The sequence below is a fragment of the Drosophila teissieri genome, chromosome 3R (assembly GCF_016746235.2).
Source record: "Drosophila teissieri strain GT53w chromosome 3R, Prin_Dtei_1.1, whole genome shotgun sequence".
In the NCBI taxonomy this organism is placed as follows: Eukaryota; Metazoa; Arthropoda; class Insecta; order Diptera; family Drosophilidae; genus Drosophila; species Drosophila teissieri.
The window spans coordinates 3730939-3750649 of record NC_053032.1 but is presented as its reverse complement, the minus strand read 5'-3'; the positions used below and the strand labels follow the sequence as shown (position 1 = coordinate 3750649).

General features: G+C 40.8%; 2 protein-coding genes across 3 annotated transcripts in view; both read left to right on the top strand.

The window, feature by feature from the left end:
- Nucleotides 1-19711, top strand: part of LOC122620104 — a 63265-nt gene that overhangs the window by 39013 nt on the left and 4541 nt on the right. For both annotated transcript variants that reach the window (XM_043797408.1, XM_043797409.1), the window contains 5 exons: nt 6737-6836; nt 14434-14544; nt 14753-15545; nt 18006-18096; nt 18159-19162. In XM_043797408.1, the coding sequence (XP_043653343.1) occupies nt 6737-6836; nt 14434-14544; nt 14753-15545; nt 18006-18096; nt 18159-19162 (2099 nt within the window). The remainder of the gene's footprint in view (nt 1-6736; nt 6837-14433; nt 14545-14752; nt 15546-18005; nt 18097-18158; nt 19163-19711) is intronic.
- LOC122620105 (trichohyalin) lies at nt 11506-13319 on the top strand. The gene has a single exon (XM_043797411.1). The coding sequence runs from the start codon at nt 11628-11630 to the stop codon at nt 13230-13232; it is 1605 nt and encodes a 534-aa protein (XP_043653346.1). The 5' UTR covers nt 11506-11627; the 3' UTR covers nt 13233-13319.

Sequence of the window (19711 nt, the reverse complement as noted above, 5' to 3'; positions counted from 1 at the left end):
CACTTTCACTAGCTAAGTAACGGGTATCAAATAGTCGGGGAACTCGACTATAGCGTTCTCTCTTGTTTTAAATTGTTTTTTAATAAAGTTATTAGGCGACAAGAGGTTAAACCAGTATATGTTTTTGAACTATTGGCATGCAAAACTTTACTCGTATAAGACTTTTTTCATGTCCTCTTATACTTGCTATCCCGCTGTCAACCCTTTATTAAGCCCATATAAATACATACCTTCAGGCTCGCCACGCACAAATAGAGGTCACCATAAAATACAAATTAATATGCACACGCCCCTAATAATAACTAACTAAATTATTAACATGTGAACACGTTTTATCTTTGTGTTGGTTAGAAAGTTTTGAAGTAGCAAGAGATGTTAAATGAAAACAAGAGAGAACGCTATAGTCAAGTTCCCCGACTATCTGATATCCGTTACTCAGATATTCGAAGTGCGAAGGAAAGTCTTCAGCACATACAGTTTTTGGCGGTTTTGTGGGCGTTAGATTGGGCGTGGCAAAAACTTTTTTGGCAAATCGATAGAAATTTACAAGACTAATACAAAAATGAAAAAATATCGAAACATTTTTCTAAAGTGTGGACGTGGCAGTTTTGGGCGGTTTGTGGCGTGGCAACATGAATCGACAAACTTGCGCTGCGTCTATGTCCCTGGAGTCTGTATGCTTAATCTCAACTTTCTAGCTTTTGTAGTTCCTGAGATCTCGACGTTCATACGGACCGACAGACGGACGGACAGACGGACATGGCCAAATCGACTCGGCTCCTGATCCTGATCAAGAATATATATACTTTATATGGTCGGAAAGACTTCCTTCTGCCTGTTACATACTTTTCATCGAATCTAGTATTCCCTTTTACTCTACGAGTAACGGGTATAAATACAAAATACGGCAACAAAATAGGTGGGGTTGAATGGAAATAAGCCAAGAATCCGCGAGGTAGAGGTGCAGGCTTCAAAATCTGCAAAAGAGGCTGCAAATGTCAAATATTTGCTGAGCTGTGATTAATGTTGATTATTTTTTTGGCCCTTGGCTCCATTGCATAACATTTCGGCTAAAGACTAACCATTCACCTGTGAGTAAATGCTATGGAAAAATAAATCAAGGATACATACGAAAAGAAAAAAGCTCTAGAAAATAAAATTTTCCGCCCTGTTGCCAAAAGTTATATGTAATGTAAAGTGTTTTTCATTGTTTTTCATTGATCTTTGAAATAAAAAAAAAAACAAGAGAGAGAGAGAAACAAGAGAGTTCCCCGACTATCGATACCCGTTACTCAGCTAGTGAAAGTGCGAAGGAGAAATTTCCACACTGACAGTTGTTGGCGGTTTGTGGGCGCTAGAGTGGGCGTCGCAAATTTTTTTTTAGCAAATCGATAGAAATTTACAAGACTAATGCAAGAATGAAAAAATATCAAAACATTTTTCCAAAGTGTGGGCGTAGCAGCTTTGGGTGGTTTGTGAGCGTTAGAGTGGGCGTGGCAAAAAGTTTTTTGGCAAATCGTTAGAAATTTACAAGACTAATACAAAAATTTAAAAATTTCAAAACATTTTTCAAAAATGTGTGGGCGTGCCAGTTTTGGGCGGTTTGTGGCCGTTAGAGTGGGCGTGGCAACATGAATCGACAAACTTGCGCTGCGTCTATGTCTTTGGAGTCTGTATGCTTAATCTCAACTTTCTAGCTTTCTTTTGTAGTTCCTGAGATCTCGACGTTCATACGGACAGACAGACGGACGGACATGGCCAGATCGACTCGGCTATTGATCCTGATCAAGAATATATGGCTTTCGCAAATATGCTTTTCTGGAATGACATGGAGTGAGTTCAAAGAACTATTTCTGCAGCATTTTGATGGCAACGAGACCCCAGCATCAACATTGTTCAATGTCTTGAACGGTCGACCTAGTGACGGCGAAATCATTTCTGTGTATGGAAACCGACTTATAACTACACTTATGGCCAAATGGAAGTCCATGACAAAAGAAGAAATTGCGGTATCAACTGTCTTGGCGCATGCGGCAATTGTTGACACTAGAATTCAACGCACGGTGTTCACAACTACTATTAAGACACGCAATGAGCTACAAAATGAGTTGCGGGCGTTTTCATTTGCCAGAAGAAGGGACCAGTCTGTACCGGAAAATTCTGCAAGCAAGAAAGCGCGCTTGCACACGCTTGCGGAAAAACAGGCCACAAAATCGCCGAATGTCGTTCACGGAAAAACAACTTTAAACCTTAAAATGCATCTCATCCAAATGCTGGACGTTCGTCTGATGGACAGAATGGAGCAATTTCGTGTTACAAGTGTGCAAAATCTGGGCACATTTTACCAAATTGCCCTGCACGACAACTATCAACAACTCACAACAGGAACGAAGAGAAGCGTGTTAACTTGTGTCAAGTAGCAGAGCCAATTGGTACCCTAATCTCATCCGGTGAGTCGTATCCATTTTATTTCGATTCTGGAGCTGATTCTGAAGGAATCTGCGTCTACACAACTGGCGGGCACACGCATCAACAACATTGTAGTGTTAAGGGGCATTGGAAATAATACCGTAACTAGCACACTACAAATTCTATCAAAAGTCATTAATAGCGGATACCCGATCGAAGTCCTTTTCCATGTAGTCCTTAATAGTTACATTAATTATAATATAATAATTGGGCGTGAGATTTTAAATCAGAATTTTGGAGCTACAATGAAAAGAATGAACTTTTTAAGACTAAGTCTGTGTACACCCTTTCTGCTTTGAATAATAGCGCCGATCTTTCTGACATTGATACCGAATTGTGTGGGGTGGATAAGTCAAATTAAATAGACATTTTGAATGAATTTGCAGACTCATTTATTAGCGGATTTCCAAACAAACGCGTTACAACCGGCGAGTTAGAGATACGCCTAATTGACCCCATCAAAACTGTTCATAGGCGACCCTATCGACTTAGTATAGAGGAAAAAGAAATTGTGAAAAACAAAATTAATGAATGGTTATCATCAAATTATTCGTCCCAGCAGTTGTCCGTTTGCCAGTTCCGTGCTACTAGTTAAAAAGAAAAACGGTTCGGATCGACTATGCGTGGATTACCGTGAATTAAATGCAAACACCATTGCCCAAAATTACCACTTGCCGCTGATAAGCGACCAAATATCTAGGCTACGCGGCGCTAGGTACTTTTCTTGTTTAGATATGGCTAGCGGTTTTCACCAGATACCTATTCACCCAAATTCTATTGAACGTACTGCATTCGTTACTCCGGAGGGACAATACGAGTTTTTAACCATGCCATTCGGGTTAAAAAATGCTCCATCTGTATTTCAACGTACAGTAATAAAAGCATTGGGTGAACTAGCATACTCATATGTTATTGTTTATATGGATGACATTATGATAGTATCACAAACTAAGAAAGAAGCCTATGAAAGATTAAGAACGGTTTTAAGAATTCTATCCAAAGTTGGTTTTTCATTGAATTTAGCAAAATGCTCGTGCCAAAATGTTCAGAGTTAATGGAACCGTTGTATGGTCTTACTTGTAAAAGTAAAATATTTGAATGGAGAGCATGAATCAGAGCATGAGCAGATCCGCAGCAAGGTTATGAAAATACTGACGGATGAGCCAGTCCTTATTATATTTGACCCACAATATCCCATCGAGTTGCACACTGATGCTAGTATGGATGGCTATGGAGCTATTCTGCTTCATAAAATTGACCACAAGCCTCATGCTATCGAATATTATAGCAAGCAAACATCTTCTACCGAATCTCATACGAACTTGAAACTAGCCGTATACAATTCCATGAACCACTTTCGGAATTAATTACATGTTCGGCATTTTACTGTATTTACTGATTGTAATTCGCTAAAAGCGACACGCAGTAAAATTGATCTTACGCCACGAGTTCACCGTTGGTGTGCGTATATGCATCTTTTGATTTTGATATCTAGTATAGACCAGGTATTAAAATGGATCATGTTGATTTTCTTTCGCGTAATCATCCGCTATCAGTTAGGCATGTCTTGTTAGCCGAAATAACAGACAACTGGCTTCTTGCCGAGCAACAAATCGCAAAATCCAGAGAAATGAAAAAACTCGGTGCCTTCCTGTAGTCCCCAGACCATTCAGATGGTCAATAGTAAACCATGTCCATGAAGCGGTTGTGCGCCTTGGGTGGGAGAAAACTTTGGATAAAATGTAGGAATTTTATTTGTTCGAAAATATGGCTAAGTACGTCCGAAAGTTTGTGGAAAATTGTATAACTTGCAAATTGACTAACCCTCCATCCGGAAAGTTGCCGATTGAACTTCATCCCATACCCAAAGTAGATATTCCATGCCATACGATACATATTAATATTACGGGCAAGTTGAGCGGAAAGAGGGATCAAAAGGAGCATATTATTGTCCAGATAGATGCTTTTACTAAGGTTGTTTATTTGTACTACACAGTAAATAGTAACAGCGAAAGTTGTATAGACGCTTTAAAATCGGCAATATCCATATTTAGTGTACCATCGCGAATCATTGCAGATCAGGGTAGATCTTTTACTGAATCAAGTTTTAATGAATTCTGTTCAAAGCAAAACATAAATTTACACTTAATTGCAACAGGCGCCAGTCGCGCAAATGGCCAGGTAGAACGCGTTATGAGCGTTTTAAAACGTATGTTAACTGCAGTCGACAGTAGTCAGCGTTCTTGGCAAGATGCCATAGGTAAAATTCAACTAGCCATAAATTGTACTGTAACGAAATCTCGTCCTCTTGAATTGTTAATTGGGAAAGAGGCAACCCCTTTAAACATGCTACCGATTTGTGAAGAAAATAGTAAAGTTTATATAAATTTTGTAAGAAAAATGGCCAAAGAAAATATGCAAAACAACGCATTGTAAAGAAAGGTATGATAAAAATAAAGCTAAAATCAATCATTTTAAAGTGGGCGATAATGATTTGCTCAGAAACGAGGAGAGACATCAGACCAAATTAGACAATAAATTTAAAGGCCCATTCCTTGTGGCAGAGGTGCTGGATGGAGACCGTTATGTCTTGAAATCTTTAGTTAATAAGCGAACATATATGTAAGTATTCGCATGAAGCCTTGAGAAGTATGCCGACAGAAGAGATTCCAGGAGAGTTGGATATGTGTAATGAGAAGGCATTGGTGGATTCCAATGAGAGTGAACACGTTGAAACGTTACAGACATGTTCGTGCATTCGAACTAGAGGTTTTGAAAGAGACGCCAAATCGTTGAAAGAGACGATAAATCGTTGAAAGAGGCGATAAAACGTTGAAAGAGACGTTAGAGGAAGTGTTGAAAGAGACGCTATTGACGTTTTTGGTTCAGACACTATATCTTTGGCAGTGCATATTATGGAGTTGGCAGTGCTAACAGGTACACGAGTTATTGTGTTGGCTTAATAGATGTCTGCCGATTGACGTGTGGCAAAAGGCTGTTTTGGCTGGTGTCCTGAATGTCAGAGTTCATTGCAACATTGCAATTTTTGAGAACTCACTGTCCGGCTGTTGAAAATTGTCTAACAAATTGAAGTAAAAAAAAAAAAAAAAACGATCCACAGCACTTCTGTCATTGAGTTGGTCAACTAAATCAAAATAATAATAAAGGCGAACAACCTTACTAATACTTATGAATTGCTTTAAATGGTATTTTCAGGGAGTACTACATAATCTGCTAACTAAAAAATTAAATAATAAAAGCGAAAAGAAAATCTTTTGTAACACACGAGGACGTGTGCTGGTCAGGATGGCCGTGTCGCCGCTTTATATTATATGTCATGCTGAAGCATTATACCATGTTAATGTTAATTAATATAAATAAATGATGAAATGTTAAGCAATTCGCTGAATTCTCTATTTTCTCTAGAATTCGTCTTGTGTCCGTTCAATGCCTGGGCTAACAGTTGTTTCTGTTTTGCGTAGCCTAGGCGCGACATGGCTGTAAGAAGTGTGGCGAGCTTCGAGTAGATTCGGGCCTGAATTCCAGTGAACTTCGACGCGACAAAAATGCAAGAACGCAGTCGCGTAGATTTGGGGTGCCAGGGTCCGTTATGCTGATCTGCCACAAGCCTATAAACACTGAGTGTGGTGTCGAAATGGCACAGTCTTCATTTGAGAGTTCAGCATGTCATTGCCAAGGAAACGTTACCCGTTACTCAGCTAGTGGAAGTGCGAAGGAGGCTCTTTCAACACTGATAATTTTTCGCGGTGTGTGGGCGTGGCAAAAAGTTTTTTGGCAAAACGATAGAAATTTGCAAGACTAATAAAACTATAAAAAATATAAACATTTTCCTAAAGTGTGGGCGTGGCATTTTTGGCGGTTTGTGGGCGTTAAAGTGGGCGTGGCAACATGGGTCAACAAACTTGCGCTGCATCAATGTCTCTAGACGTTCATACGGACAGACAGACGGACATGGCCGATCTACACTCGGCTATTGATCCTGATCAAGAATATATATACTCTATATGGTCGGAAACGCTTTATTCTGCCTTTTACATACTTATCAACGAATCTAGTATACCCTTTTACTCCACGAGTAACGGGTATAATGAGAGGGCAAAGGACCCTGAAACAGAGTAAAAGCGATGGAAATTTGGAGGCGGTGAAGAGTTATGTTAATGGGGTCAGGGTTTGGCCCCCTAGTTGGTCATTTATACGATTTGGCAAAAAATCTTTAGTCTTACATTTAACTAATTTGTTTTTACAGATATCCAGCAATATTCTTCCATCATTCGAAGCAATTTCCCTAGCTGTGCAAAGCATTTCCACCAAGTTGAATTTTTCGCAAGTTGATATTTATATTGGCGGTAAGTAATTTTCGTTCCGGCCCGTCCAGTCTTACCCAAACTAGTGTCTTTGTCTTACTATAAAGCTATCTGCATGAAACTTATCCAAAAGCCTTTTTTCTATGGCAAGTAATATATAGGCCGGAACGTCCTGGACCGTAGGAATAATTGAAAAATAAATGGAAAACAAAATTTACGATAGAATTTACGTAAAACCCCTACACTCACAGAAAAAATATTCTGCATTTTAGTAAATTGCCCTAGAAAAAATAAAGCGCTTAACTAACGACGATTTTCTATTTTTAAAAATATATGCCATAAAGTCAGGCAACGCACCCTAAAAGGCTATGTGCCATAAATTCTAGACAAACGCACCATGATCATTATACCCGTTACTCGTAGAGGAAAGGTTATACTGGGTTTCCGACCATATTAAGTATATGGGCAATTCCATGCTGTCGCACGGGACATTTGTACGCTTTTAAAGGAAAAAACAAGAGAGAACGCTATAGTCGAGGTCCCCGACTATCTGATACCCGTTACTCAGCTAGTGTAAGTGCGAAGGAGAGTCTTCAACACTAACAGTTTTTGGCGGTTTGTGGGCGTTAGAGTGGGCGTGGCAAAAAGTTTTTTTGACAAATCGATAGAAATTTACAAGACTAATACAAAAATTAAAAAATATTAAAACATTTTTCAAAAGTGTGGGCGTGGCAGTTTTATGCGGTTTGTGGGCGTTAGAGTGGGCGTGGCAACATGAATCAACAAACTTGCGCTGCGTCTATGTCTCTGGAGTCTGTATGTTTATACTCAACTTTCTAGCTTTTGTGGTTCCTGAGATCTCGACGTTCATACGGACAGACGGACGGACAGACGGACATGGCCAGATCGACTCGGCTACTGATCCTGATCAAGAATATATATACTTTATATGGTCGGAAACGCTTCCTTCTGCCTGTTACATACTTTTCAACGAATCTAGTATACCCTTTTACTCTACGAGTAACGGGTATAAAAATACACAATTAAAGCATTTTAAATTTTGGCGAGTAGGTTTAAATTATTACTCTTCCATAGCTCTATTATTGGTGAAAAAGTTGAGTTCGGCCAACTTTTCATTTTCAAGATAATTGCAAAAAACTACCACTGTCGCACGGGACAAAAAATGGAAGTAATGGTTGACCTTCGCGTGGAATTGCCCATATATATTGTTGATCAGGATCAATAGCCGAGTCGATTTAGCCATGTCCGTATGAACGTCGAGCGCAAGTTTGTTGACCCATGTTGCCACGCCCACTCTAACGCCCAAAGCTGCCACACCCACACTTTTGAAAAATGTTTTGATATTTTTCACAGTTTTGTTAGTCTTGTAATTGTTTCTCGATTTACAAAAAAACTTTTTGCCACGCTGACTCTAACGCCCACAGGCCGCCAAAAACTTTCAGTGTTGAATTCTCTCCTTCGCACTTCCAAGAGCTGAGTAACGGGTATCAGATAGTCGGGGAACTCGACTATAGCGTTCTCTCTTGTTTTTTTTTTTTTACGAATGGCTTTTGTTGTACTATACATCCACGTAGATTTTTTTCGTTAAGACGTCTTCTTATTGTCCTGGAAGACACATTTACTACTTGGGTTGATGAAATTTCATTTCTAATAGCCCTTGAAATTATGAAGGTATCAGCTCTGGACGCTTTCTGAATGAGACTGTCCTACCAGGCTTTGGTTTTACGGGATCGGCGACTTTGTTTTTGCCTTTTTGCATTACTATTGTGAAATTGATTTTTCCGTCCATTTCATAATTGAATGACATCTAGCTGTGCTTCAGTACACCAGCTACCTTTAGCCATTTTAAACCAAATTTTTTAGTATTTACCGAACTAATAAAGCACAATTTATTAATTTAAGATCGAAAAAATTCACTTGCTTCCAACAACTGTACGTATAACGATCAAAGTGCTCAAGTGTGCTAAATTCGTGTCCAGCCAATTTTGGGAGTGTCTGGGTAAAAACGAATGGCAATGAAAGAAGACAAAAGCTAGAGAGTCGAAAATATCGGAACTTCTTTTCTACTTAGTACCCTACCCCCACAATAAAATATTAGTGATCTAATTATTTTAACAACCTAAAAAAATAAGAAAAGAAAATCGGCATAGTTTGCTATATTAGGGTCCACCGCTGTATATATTATATATTGTATAATGTTCCGTGTCCAATTTGAACAGAGGACCTGTCTACAGTACCTCTTTATATCCCATTTCATAAGATCTGATACTAGACTAAGGATGATTAGTTCCTAACTCCATATTATGGCTGACAGCTAAGGCAAGTTGCCTATATGTTAAATAAACACATTGCCGATTGCTCATAGGACGATGGGTGTGGGCACTTGGTGGTCGTGGCTGTGGCAGGAGCTCGGCCCACGTAGTACCAAATTATAGAGTTAGGTGGGAATGGGGATGAGGGAAGTGGCAGCTTGTAGCAAACTGTACGTACACGTGTGCCTTTACGCAATGCAATTATTGGCGACATTATAATGATTAACGCTGCTCGCTGAGTGTTTGCCCAAACGCTGACAGGCGCCAAAAAATAGTGAGATCCACGGAATAAGAGGGAAAATAGGGGGTGGGAAGGGCAAACAGATCACCATTAAGTTGACACATCTGCATATGTAATTTAATTAGGTGGCTGCTCTAATATTAGCAAACTAGCAAACGTGGCAATTAAACGCAGCATTTTGGGATCAACCGATGGCCATTAATTTTAGATTAATAGAAATCCGAAGCCGTTACATTGCAAGAGTTTCTAAGTGTCTACATGTAATGATTAAAGTACATTTTCCTGTTCAGAATTTATACAATAATGTTTCTCTTTCTATTTGAGAAATGCTATAGTCCAGTTCCCCGACAATCTGATAGCCGTTACTCAGCTAGTGGAAGTGCAAAGGGAAATTTCCACACTGACAGTTTTTGGCGGTTTGTGGGCGTTAAAGTGGGCGTGGAAAATTTACAAGACTAACAAAAATGCTTTTATAGTTCCTGAGATCTCGACGTTCATACGGACGGACAGACGGATATGGCCAGATTGATCCTGATCAAGAATATATATAATTTAAATGGTCGGAACCGCTACCTTTTGCCTATTACATACTTTTCAACGAATCTAGTACATTACGAGTAAATTTACATTACGAGTAAATACACAAATCAGGAACACGGTTTTTCCTAGGGCTTAAAGTTGAAAAACCGAACAGCTGCAGCTTCTTATCACGCTGCCTCTTGCGCATTGGTTATACTGGCCAAGCACTTATGACATTTGTTATTGTTTTAGGAGAACTACGCAAATTGTCTATGTATATATTTAACCACATTACTTTTTCGGAATGGACAAAAAAATCCCAGCCGAAGTTCATATGGCTAAGGCTTACGCCGAGCCTCGCTTCAGCCTCCAACACCATCGTTATCTTGGTCCTTTCTTCGCAGCAGAAACTCTGCGCTGCGTAATTGCAAAATTTTGCACTTTGGCAAAGATGAACTTGCCAATCGCAGGTGAAGACCTCCGCGCCCGACTCCCATCTCAGCACTAAAGTTACTAGGTACAAAGTGAAGTACATTATATATACTAAACCAAAATCTATATATACAAATTAGCATATACTCTTTTTCACATAACCTATTTTAATCTACTAAGGGACAAAAACAATCTGTGTTAAATCTACCTTAGTTATTTGTTTCTAATTAGTTTTCTGTATATAGTTACACCCGTTACTCGTAGAGTAAAAGGGTATACTAGATTCGTTGAAAAGTATGTAACAGGCAGAAGGAAGCGTTTCCGACTATGTAAAATATATATATTCTTGATCAGGATCAATAGCCAAGTCGATCTGGCCATGTCCGTCTGTCCGTATGAACGTCGAGATCTCAGGAACTATAAAAGCTAGAATGTTGAGATTAAGCATGCACACTCCAGAGACATAGACGCAGCGCAAGTTTGTGGATTAATGTTGCTACGCCCACTCTAACGCCTACAAACCGCTCAAAGCCGCCACGCCCACACTTTTGTAAAATGTTTTAATATTTTTTCATTTTTTTTATTAGTATTGTCTAATTCTATTGATCTGCAGAAAAACTTTTTGCCACGCCCACTCTAACGCCCACAAACTGCCACGTCCATACTTTTGAAAAATGTTAGGTAATTTTTTTTCACATTTTTGTTCGTCTTGTAAATTTAACTCTATTTACCAAAAATCGTTTTGATACGCCCACTCTAACGCCCAAAAACGGTCAGTTTTGAAATTTCTCTTCGCACTTTCACTAAATGAGTAACGGGTATCAGATAGTCGGGGAACTGGACTATAGCGTTCTCTCTTGTTTATGTATGTACATATATATTCTTGATCATGATCACAAGCAAAGTCAATCTGGCTATGTCCGTCTGTCCGTATGAGCGCCTCGATCTGAGAAGCTGAGAAACATGCGGATTCCCGAGACATACACGCAGTGAAAGTTTGTTTCCAAATGTTGCCACTTCCGCGCTTTTAATAATATTTGATAATTCTTTATAATTTTCGCAAATTTCAATCGAATTTCCAAAAAACAAAATTGAATGCGTTGAAATTACTGATTAGCAAATGAATCCACAATAAATATTCATTATACTGTCGACTATGTTTTTTGACTTATTTGTTTTAAATACAACGATTGACTTTCCCGTCACGAAATCCCTTCAAGCGAAACCTGCACACATCAAATTATTAGAGTATTTTCAGTACCCGACTTGTACACATTTTTGGATATTTGGTTAGTTTAATTGGACAAAATGCAGACCTCCGGACGTGGTGCAGACCACTTCAACTTCATTACGCGGACGGACCGCAAAAGTCTGCACACCCAAATCGGTATGCTGGTGAACAAGGCGAAACAGGTGGCCGCGGCGGAACTGCAAGAACGGAGCAGAAGGCTGAAGATCATGCTGGATGAGGAGGACAAGCGGTACGAGGAGGAGTTTTCGAACACGGTAAAGACCCGGATCGACCAGGACATCAAGGAACGTAAGGAGCACCTCCACGCCATCAAGGAACAGGTGGCCAAGCATCAGAAAAAGTTTCTCGAGGAAAAGCACATTCAGCAGGTCATGCTCGACTGCTACGAGATCCGCGAGGCACTTCGGCAGCAGGACCTCGTGGAGACGAAGATAGTCCAGGAGGAGCAAATTCTAGAGAACCAACGGAAGAAGCGGCGCGAGTGCCAGCAAGATAATTATTGGCTGGAGCTGAATCGCCGCCGGTGGGCCCAGTTCGACTGCAACCAAGCGGAGGAAAATCTGAGGCGCCACCAGATGCAAGAACAAGTAAATCATGTCCTGGCTGTCCAAGTAGCTGAGCACGAGGAGAAGCGCAAGGCGACGATGGCAGAAAGGATGGAAGACGAGCGGTTACTTAATTCTCTTCTGGAGGAGATCCGCTTGGAGGCGTTTGAGAAGGAGCACCAGCCTGCGTCAGTTGACCAACTAGCCTACCAAAACGATTTGCTGAAAGAGATCGAGCGAAAAAGATGCGCCCGCCTGGCGGAGTGGGAGGTGGAGAAGGCAGACCACATGGCCTTTTGCCGGGAAACGCAACGGTTGCAAGCCGAAGGCCTAGCCAAGATTGCTCAGTCTAAGAAGGATCTTAACCGAGCAACTCTGGAATACCTTGCCTACCTTCGCCGCATGCAATCTCTTGAATTGGGAATCGAGAAGATGATGGACGAGCGCATCGCCGATCTCTACCAGCTGGACATGTGTACCAAGGTCAACATCACAGAAAGGATACGACTGAAACGGACGGCTGCAGAAAAGTGCCACGAGGTCCTCCGGAAACAGATCTGCGAGGACTTCGAACGCAGAATCCGGTCTGATGCTGAACTCCGGGAGGACAAAATTTTGGAGAATCGCTTTGTTCATCCAGAGGTTACTCATGAAATGATTGTGTGCCGCCAGATACAGCACAAAGCAGACTTGGATGCCCAAATCAAAGAGATGAAGCGTATCCAGGTGGAGGAAGAGAAACTATTTGATAGTCGCCTTATGGCCGCTGTCGATAATCCCGTCCTCTGCAAACGATTAGCTAAGGAGATTTTGGACAATGACATTGATTACCTTGCTCCGCATCCAAACTGGCGGATTATAGCCCGTAATCCCAATAAGTACATCCCCAGACCTCCGGCCACCGATCACGATTTTAATGCCAGAGTAGTCGGTGCTAGTGTGGACAAATGTCCTTGCCCCAGAGAAGCCAAAAAGCACTGCGGCTTCATGGCTGAACTGGGTAAGCAGGATGTACCTCCTGAGGGAGCCAAGACCCATGTGGAAGCCGCAACGTTCGTTTCGGCGCAGAAACCACAAAAATCCGAATTTCGGAATTGCCACTGTAAATTCTATTAATTTGTTTGGAAGGCAGTATTTTACAAGTCACTTGAAATGAAGTTGGAAGTTAGGACTTGAGTCTATACAATAAATAATTGAGTTAAATAATTATATTTTACCGCTCTATTTTTGTGTAATTCTTGGTTAGACAGCATTCTTTGTAAACCAAGTCCCAACATTTCATGCATTAAACTCATTGACGAAACATTTTTAGAGAATACGCCCTATTACCAAACTGTTTTTTATATACTCATAAAAGAGCCTAATCAAAATCGCCCTACAAATCAAACTTTTCGCCTGTATATTAAGAAAAACGCCCTAAAAAGGGAGCCATTCGAAAAATTAACCCTAAAAATTTAGCATAATTATACCTGTTACTCGTAGAGTAAAGGGGTATATTGGATTCGTTGAAAAGTATGTAACAGGCAGAAGGAAGCGTTTCCGACCATATAATATATAATATAGTATATATATTCTTGATCAGGATCAATAGCCTAGTCGATCTGTCCGTTCGTCCGTCTGTCTGTCCGTATGAGCGTCGAGATCGGAGGAAATATAAAAGCTAGAAAGTTAAGATTAGGCGGCAAGAGATTTTTGGCAAATCGAGTAAAAAGTTACAGAACTAACAAAAACGTAAAAAAAAATTTCAAAACATTTTTCAAAAGTGTGGGCGTGGCCATTGTGCGCTATTAGTGGGCGTTAGGGTGGGCGTGGCAAACAATTTTGTGGCAGATCGATACAAATTTACAATACTAATAAAAAAATGAAAACATATCAAAACATTTTTCAAAAGTGTGGGTGTGGCAGTTTTGTGCGGTTTGTGGGCGTTAGGGTGGGCGTATTTTTTTTTAGGGCGAGTTCCAAAATGCAGGACATTTTTTCTATAAGTGTACATCCTCTTAAATGTGGGCACTATCCCGATAGCCTTTTCCTTTCAAATAGGGAATTCATGATCTTTATTTACCAAATACATTGCCTATTAGAGGTCACTTTCTGTGACTAGTGGATTGCACTGCATTGGTGCATAACCGCATGCAATGCATCCATGGAAGCGCTTATTAGAAACAGTGTGGATTTGGGTGTTCAAAGAGGGTGCATTGTGCCATAGCCAGGTTACTCATGACACCAGTACTTTACAAGCCACAAAAACGCAATTCAATTTCTACATCACTGCCTAATTTGTCTCACACCCCTATCTCTATCTCTGTGTGGTTTTCAGACGACAATTGGGGCCTAGGATTAGCCATTGCCACCAACCTGCATGTGCCGTATCGAATTGAAATTGGCAGGACAATACGTGACCTGCATTCGCAGGATAGGCCGGGCAAAGGTAAGTATCGTCTCTGATGAGGAATGGGCCTACTGCACTGACAAACAACGAACTCTTAAAATTGGTGCTGAAGTGTTTTTCTATCTGAGCGAAGAAATCTTTTATCTATAATTATCAACTTACTTATAATTAAATTCAAATTAAATGTTCTTTATAAAGTTTTTAACATAGCAGACAGTCTTGCAAACTCATAGCATTCGCTTTTCAGCAATTATTGTCACAGCCCCGCTGAACGATGCGAGCACCACGCTCATGCTGTCCACCATCGAGTTAAAGTGGACGGAGCAGGCAAGAAAGGACGGCTATGGGTCAGAGCCCAGAAGGCAGCACACAAAAATCCTACTCATCGACATGGCGGGCAGCTCATTGGACACCCAGCATGGGTTCTATAAATATTTGGCTCGAATAGGTGGGTCACGGAGTAAAGCCTTCGCACACAACACTGGTTCTCCGGCCGAAATTGTTAGCAGCAATCTGTTGGTGCTGACTCTGTTAAACGACAGACATCGACTCTTTCTGAATGCGGCTGGACTTATGGCAAAAATGCAGAATTTTCGCACGCCTCTCAATGACAACTACAAGGATCCACCACCCTTCGGACATCGCAATGCCAGCCTGAACAAACTGTATCCGTACCGCAATCTCTTCCCGCTCTTTAATACGATAGTAACAACCACTACCCAATCGGACACTTCAGAAACCAGTCCCCAATATGATTTTGTGGTGCTAGACATCGTGAGGGACGCCCCGGTGGCCACTTACAAGTGGCGACCACTGCTCATTCTTGAGAACGACAGAGGAAGCCAAGGAAATGGGTTGAATGTTGAAGGTAGTGGCTCTTATATCACCCACTCGATACACCCCGCTTACGACGAGTGGTTGCTGGTCAGCCGTGTCCTCCTGTGGCAGTGTGGTGCCATCTGCTGGACCATCGCGGCGATCTGTGTGGGCCTACTGGTCATCATAATCGCTGGCATTGTAGCCGGGGGAATCGCCATGAGGTAAGTTGCCTGCCAATTAAACTTTAATTTGTATATCATAAGAGGGAACTTTGACGAATCGTACTACCCAGACATGCTGGGATCTATTGGGTTGTTAAGGTTTTTAAGCTTACAAAGCAATTGGAATTTTTGTTAAAAGGAGCTTTGACTTATAGAACATTATTCAACAGTATTTATGTATATAGCGCGAGGGACCGAATTGTATTAAGTGCAAAAACATATTCCGCATGACATATTCTTATATTTATGAAACACCTCAGCTTCATTCTGTCTCACTTTTTATTTCAATAAAGAAAAGAGTATATAAGAAAGTTTAAAAATGTAATTTTACATTATTTGGCAAGATTTGTGAAGTTGTCTACAAGTACAAAGTGGCCCACATGCTAACAGAAATTGTTTCAATTTTAAAAAATACAACACAAATTTAAATATTATATACCATAAAACAGTTGTTTTAAAGTTAAAACCCTTTGAATTGTGCTTGGCTGACCCAATCATAAATTTGGGGTCAAATACCTCACGGTGCTTGCTTATGTACAAAAAGTACCCATTCTGAATTGTAAATAACTACTAAAAACAAATTTGCATTTGCTTTCGTTTTAAAAATTTTTCAGAAAGGTCAAAATCACTAGCCCAATTAATCTGACCATGTCCGCCTATTCGTCCTTCCGTCCGTACGATCGCCTCGATCTCAGGAACTGTAAAAGCTAGTTGGGACATAGCATGCAGATTCCAGAGTAAGATTCTTTTTTAAATGTGGCCACGCCCACACTATCGCCCACAAGCCGCCAAAATGTGCCACTTTTGAAACATCCGTTGGTATTTTTTTTATGAGTCTAGTAAATAGCTATCGATTTGACAATAAACATTTTGCCACGCCCACACACACTCTAACCACACAAATAATATGCCGACACTTTTCAAAAATTTGTGAATTTTTTCCATTGTTTATTAATTTATTATTTGTCTTTTTCGATCGCCAACCACACGCTGATTAACGGGTATCTGATAGACGGAGAACTCGACTTCAGCGTTATATCTTTTTTAATAAATAATAGCTACAAGATATAAAAGATCTGGATTGCTGTATCTAGATGTTTATTTTTTCTACTCCTTATAAATATTATCGAAAAAAAACTACTATACTAGCATTAAAATAAAAAAACAAAGGTAACTTGCAAACAAAAATTTAACACTACTGATGTGTGGTACGACATTTCTGTCACAAAAACGTTTTTATTATCAATGACTAAAATTAAAACTGCGCAAAATTTCTTCTATGATCCTCGATATTAATGTTTGAAATCCAGTTCAAAACAAGAGAGAACGCTCTAGTCGAGATCCCCGACTATCTGATACCCGTTACTCAGCTAGTGGAAGGGCGAAGGAGAAATTTCAACACTGACAGTTGTTGGCGGTTTGTGGGCGTGGTAAAAAGTTTTTTGGAAAATCAATAGAAATTTTCAAGACTAGTTCAAAAATATCAAAACATTTTTCAAAAGTGTGGGCGTGGCAGCTTTGGGCGGATTTGTGGGCGTAAAAGTGGGCGTGGCAAAAAGTTTTTTGGCAAAGCGATAGAAATTTACAAGACTAATACAAGAATGAAAAAATATCAAAACATTTTTAAAAAATGCGGGCGTGGCAGTTTTGGGCGGTTTGTGGGCGTTAGAGTGGGCGTGGCAATATAAATCGAGCGCTGCTTCCTTGTCTCTGGAGTCTGTGTGCTTAATCTGAACTTTCTAGCTTTTGTAGTTCCTGAGATCTCGACGTTCATACGGACGGACAGACGGACATGGCCAGATCGTCTCGGCTATTGATCCTGATCAAGAATATATATACTTTATATGGTCGGAAACGCTTCCTTCCGCCTGTTACATACTTTTCAGCGAATCTAGTATACCCTCTTACTCTACGAGTAACGGGTATAAACGCCACACATGTGCCGAAAAGCTTTTCTTGCCAAGGGTTCGACCTTATTTTGCAGCAACCACGTGGCAATCTCTTCTGCCAACACAATTGATGGCTGAACTTGCACTTTCAAAGACTTCTCTTTTGTACTGGACCTGGACCAGGACGATCCAGGCCAGATACGGACGGAATAAAGGCCAGATGGACGAACGGACTGATATACTATATTAGTCTCTCGTAGCAGGTATAAATAGTGTAATAACAAGGACTATGTTTGTTTCAGTAATAGTTATAATAGTATAGATTGATACCATAAATTGTTATTAGTTCCTTTTTGATAGGAATATTTAAATTATTAGTATTTACCTGGAAGAAATTTTATTAAACTTAACTGAATCATTATTTAGTTCCTGTAATATACGAAACATTTCTATTATTAAAACCACTTTGAAGTTTAAGGGTGAAAATAAACTACCTACCTAAATAAAGAAAAATACGATTTCATAAAAGATTAAATGTCATTTAATTACAAAATGTTTATACCCCGCACAGAAACTACTTCTTACGTAAGCGTCTCTCTAATGGCCCCAACAAAATAGTCCTTTCAGCCAGCGATTTTGTTTTCCCAGTGGATTCTCGAAGAGTAAGCTCCAAAAATCCCAAATTCGATACACTTTAAAACACCTCCATATTTTTCGATATCAGGTCGATGAGGGCATAGAGGCCATGCTATGCTGTTGGCTGCAGCAGCTGCAGGAGTTTGGGGGCCCGGAAGTAGACAAGCCGGATCTCCTTAAAGGTTCCATTGGCTCCCTAAAGAATCTAGGATTCGTTATTCCTGGTGCAGCCGCTCCGGGCTCGGCTGGAGCCATCACAGCCGCGGCGAACGGGAAAAGTGGGTCCTCCGGCACTGGCAGCTTAGCCAGGCACAATCCTGCCCATCTGGACATGAGAGCTCGGTATAATGGAGATCTCGTGCAACTGAAGGAGGTGCATATAAACGGATCTGCGGAACTGCGCACCAAGGCTATGGATCTACTCGTAATGGCCCATGGTCTAAGGCACGAAAATATAAACCCGCTAATTGGTTGGCTATCTGATCCCAACCGTACGGCTATGGTCTTTGATTACTGCTCCAGAGGATCGCTGCAGGATGTGCTTATCATGGATGAGATCAAGCTGGACTGGTCGTTTCGCTTGAGCTTACTTACGGATCTGGTTAGGGGCATGCGATACCTACACTCCTCACCTTTGAGAGTTCATGGGGCCTTGACCTCGAGAAACTGCGTTGTGGATGCCCGATGGGTTCTGAAAATCACCGATTATGGGTTGAATTCTTTTTACGAATCGCAGGGACTTCCGCCAAGACCCAGAAGTGCCAAGGAGCTGTTGTGGACAGCTCCAGAGCTCCTTCGAAACGCGAAGCACCACCAGCATCAGCACCACCATCAAAATCAGCACGGCCGCTTTCAGTTGGGAACCCAACTTGGAGACGTATATTCCTTCGGAATCATCATGCAGGAGGTGGTAGTCAGAGGAGAGCCCTACTGCATGCTCTCCCTCTCTCCGGAGGAAATAATAGTTAAAATTAAAAAGCCTCCGCCTCTGATACGGCCCTCCGTTTCCAAGGGAGCCGCTCCACCGGAGGCCATCAATATCATGCGCCAGTGCTGGGCCGAACAGCCTGACATGCGTCCTGATTTTAACTCGTAAGTATAACCCACAAAAGATTGGAAGATTACACTTTTTAAACCACAACAAGAGTATACTAAATAAGCTAAAAAGTAGGTAAAAGGTAGATAGAAGCGTTTCTGACACTATATATTATATATATTGTTGATCAGAATCACTTGCCGATCTAGCGTTTCAGTCGCCCCGCATATAGCGAATACAGCAAAACAAGAGAGAACGCTATAGTCGAGTTCCCCGACTATCTCATACCCGCTACTCAGCTATTTGAAGTGCGAAGGAGAGTCTGTAACACTGACAGTTTTTGGCGGTTTGTGGGCGTTAGAGTGGGCGTGGAAAAAAGTTTTTTGGCAAATCGATAGAAATTTACAAGACTAATATAAAAATTAAAAAATATCAAAACATTTTTAAAAAATGTGGGCGTGGCAGTTTTGGGCGGTTTGTGGGCGTTAGAGTGGGCGTGGCAATATGAATCGAGCGCTGCTTCTATGTCTCTGGAGTTTGCATGCTGAATCTCTGAAACTTTCTAGCTATTATAGTTCCTGAGATCTCGACGTTCATAGGGACGG

Coding starts and splice junctions, on each gene's coding strand:
- LOC122620105 (XM_043797411.1), top strand. CDS start 11,628: ATGCAGACCTCCGGACGTGGTGCAGACCACTTCAACTTCATTACGCGG.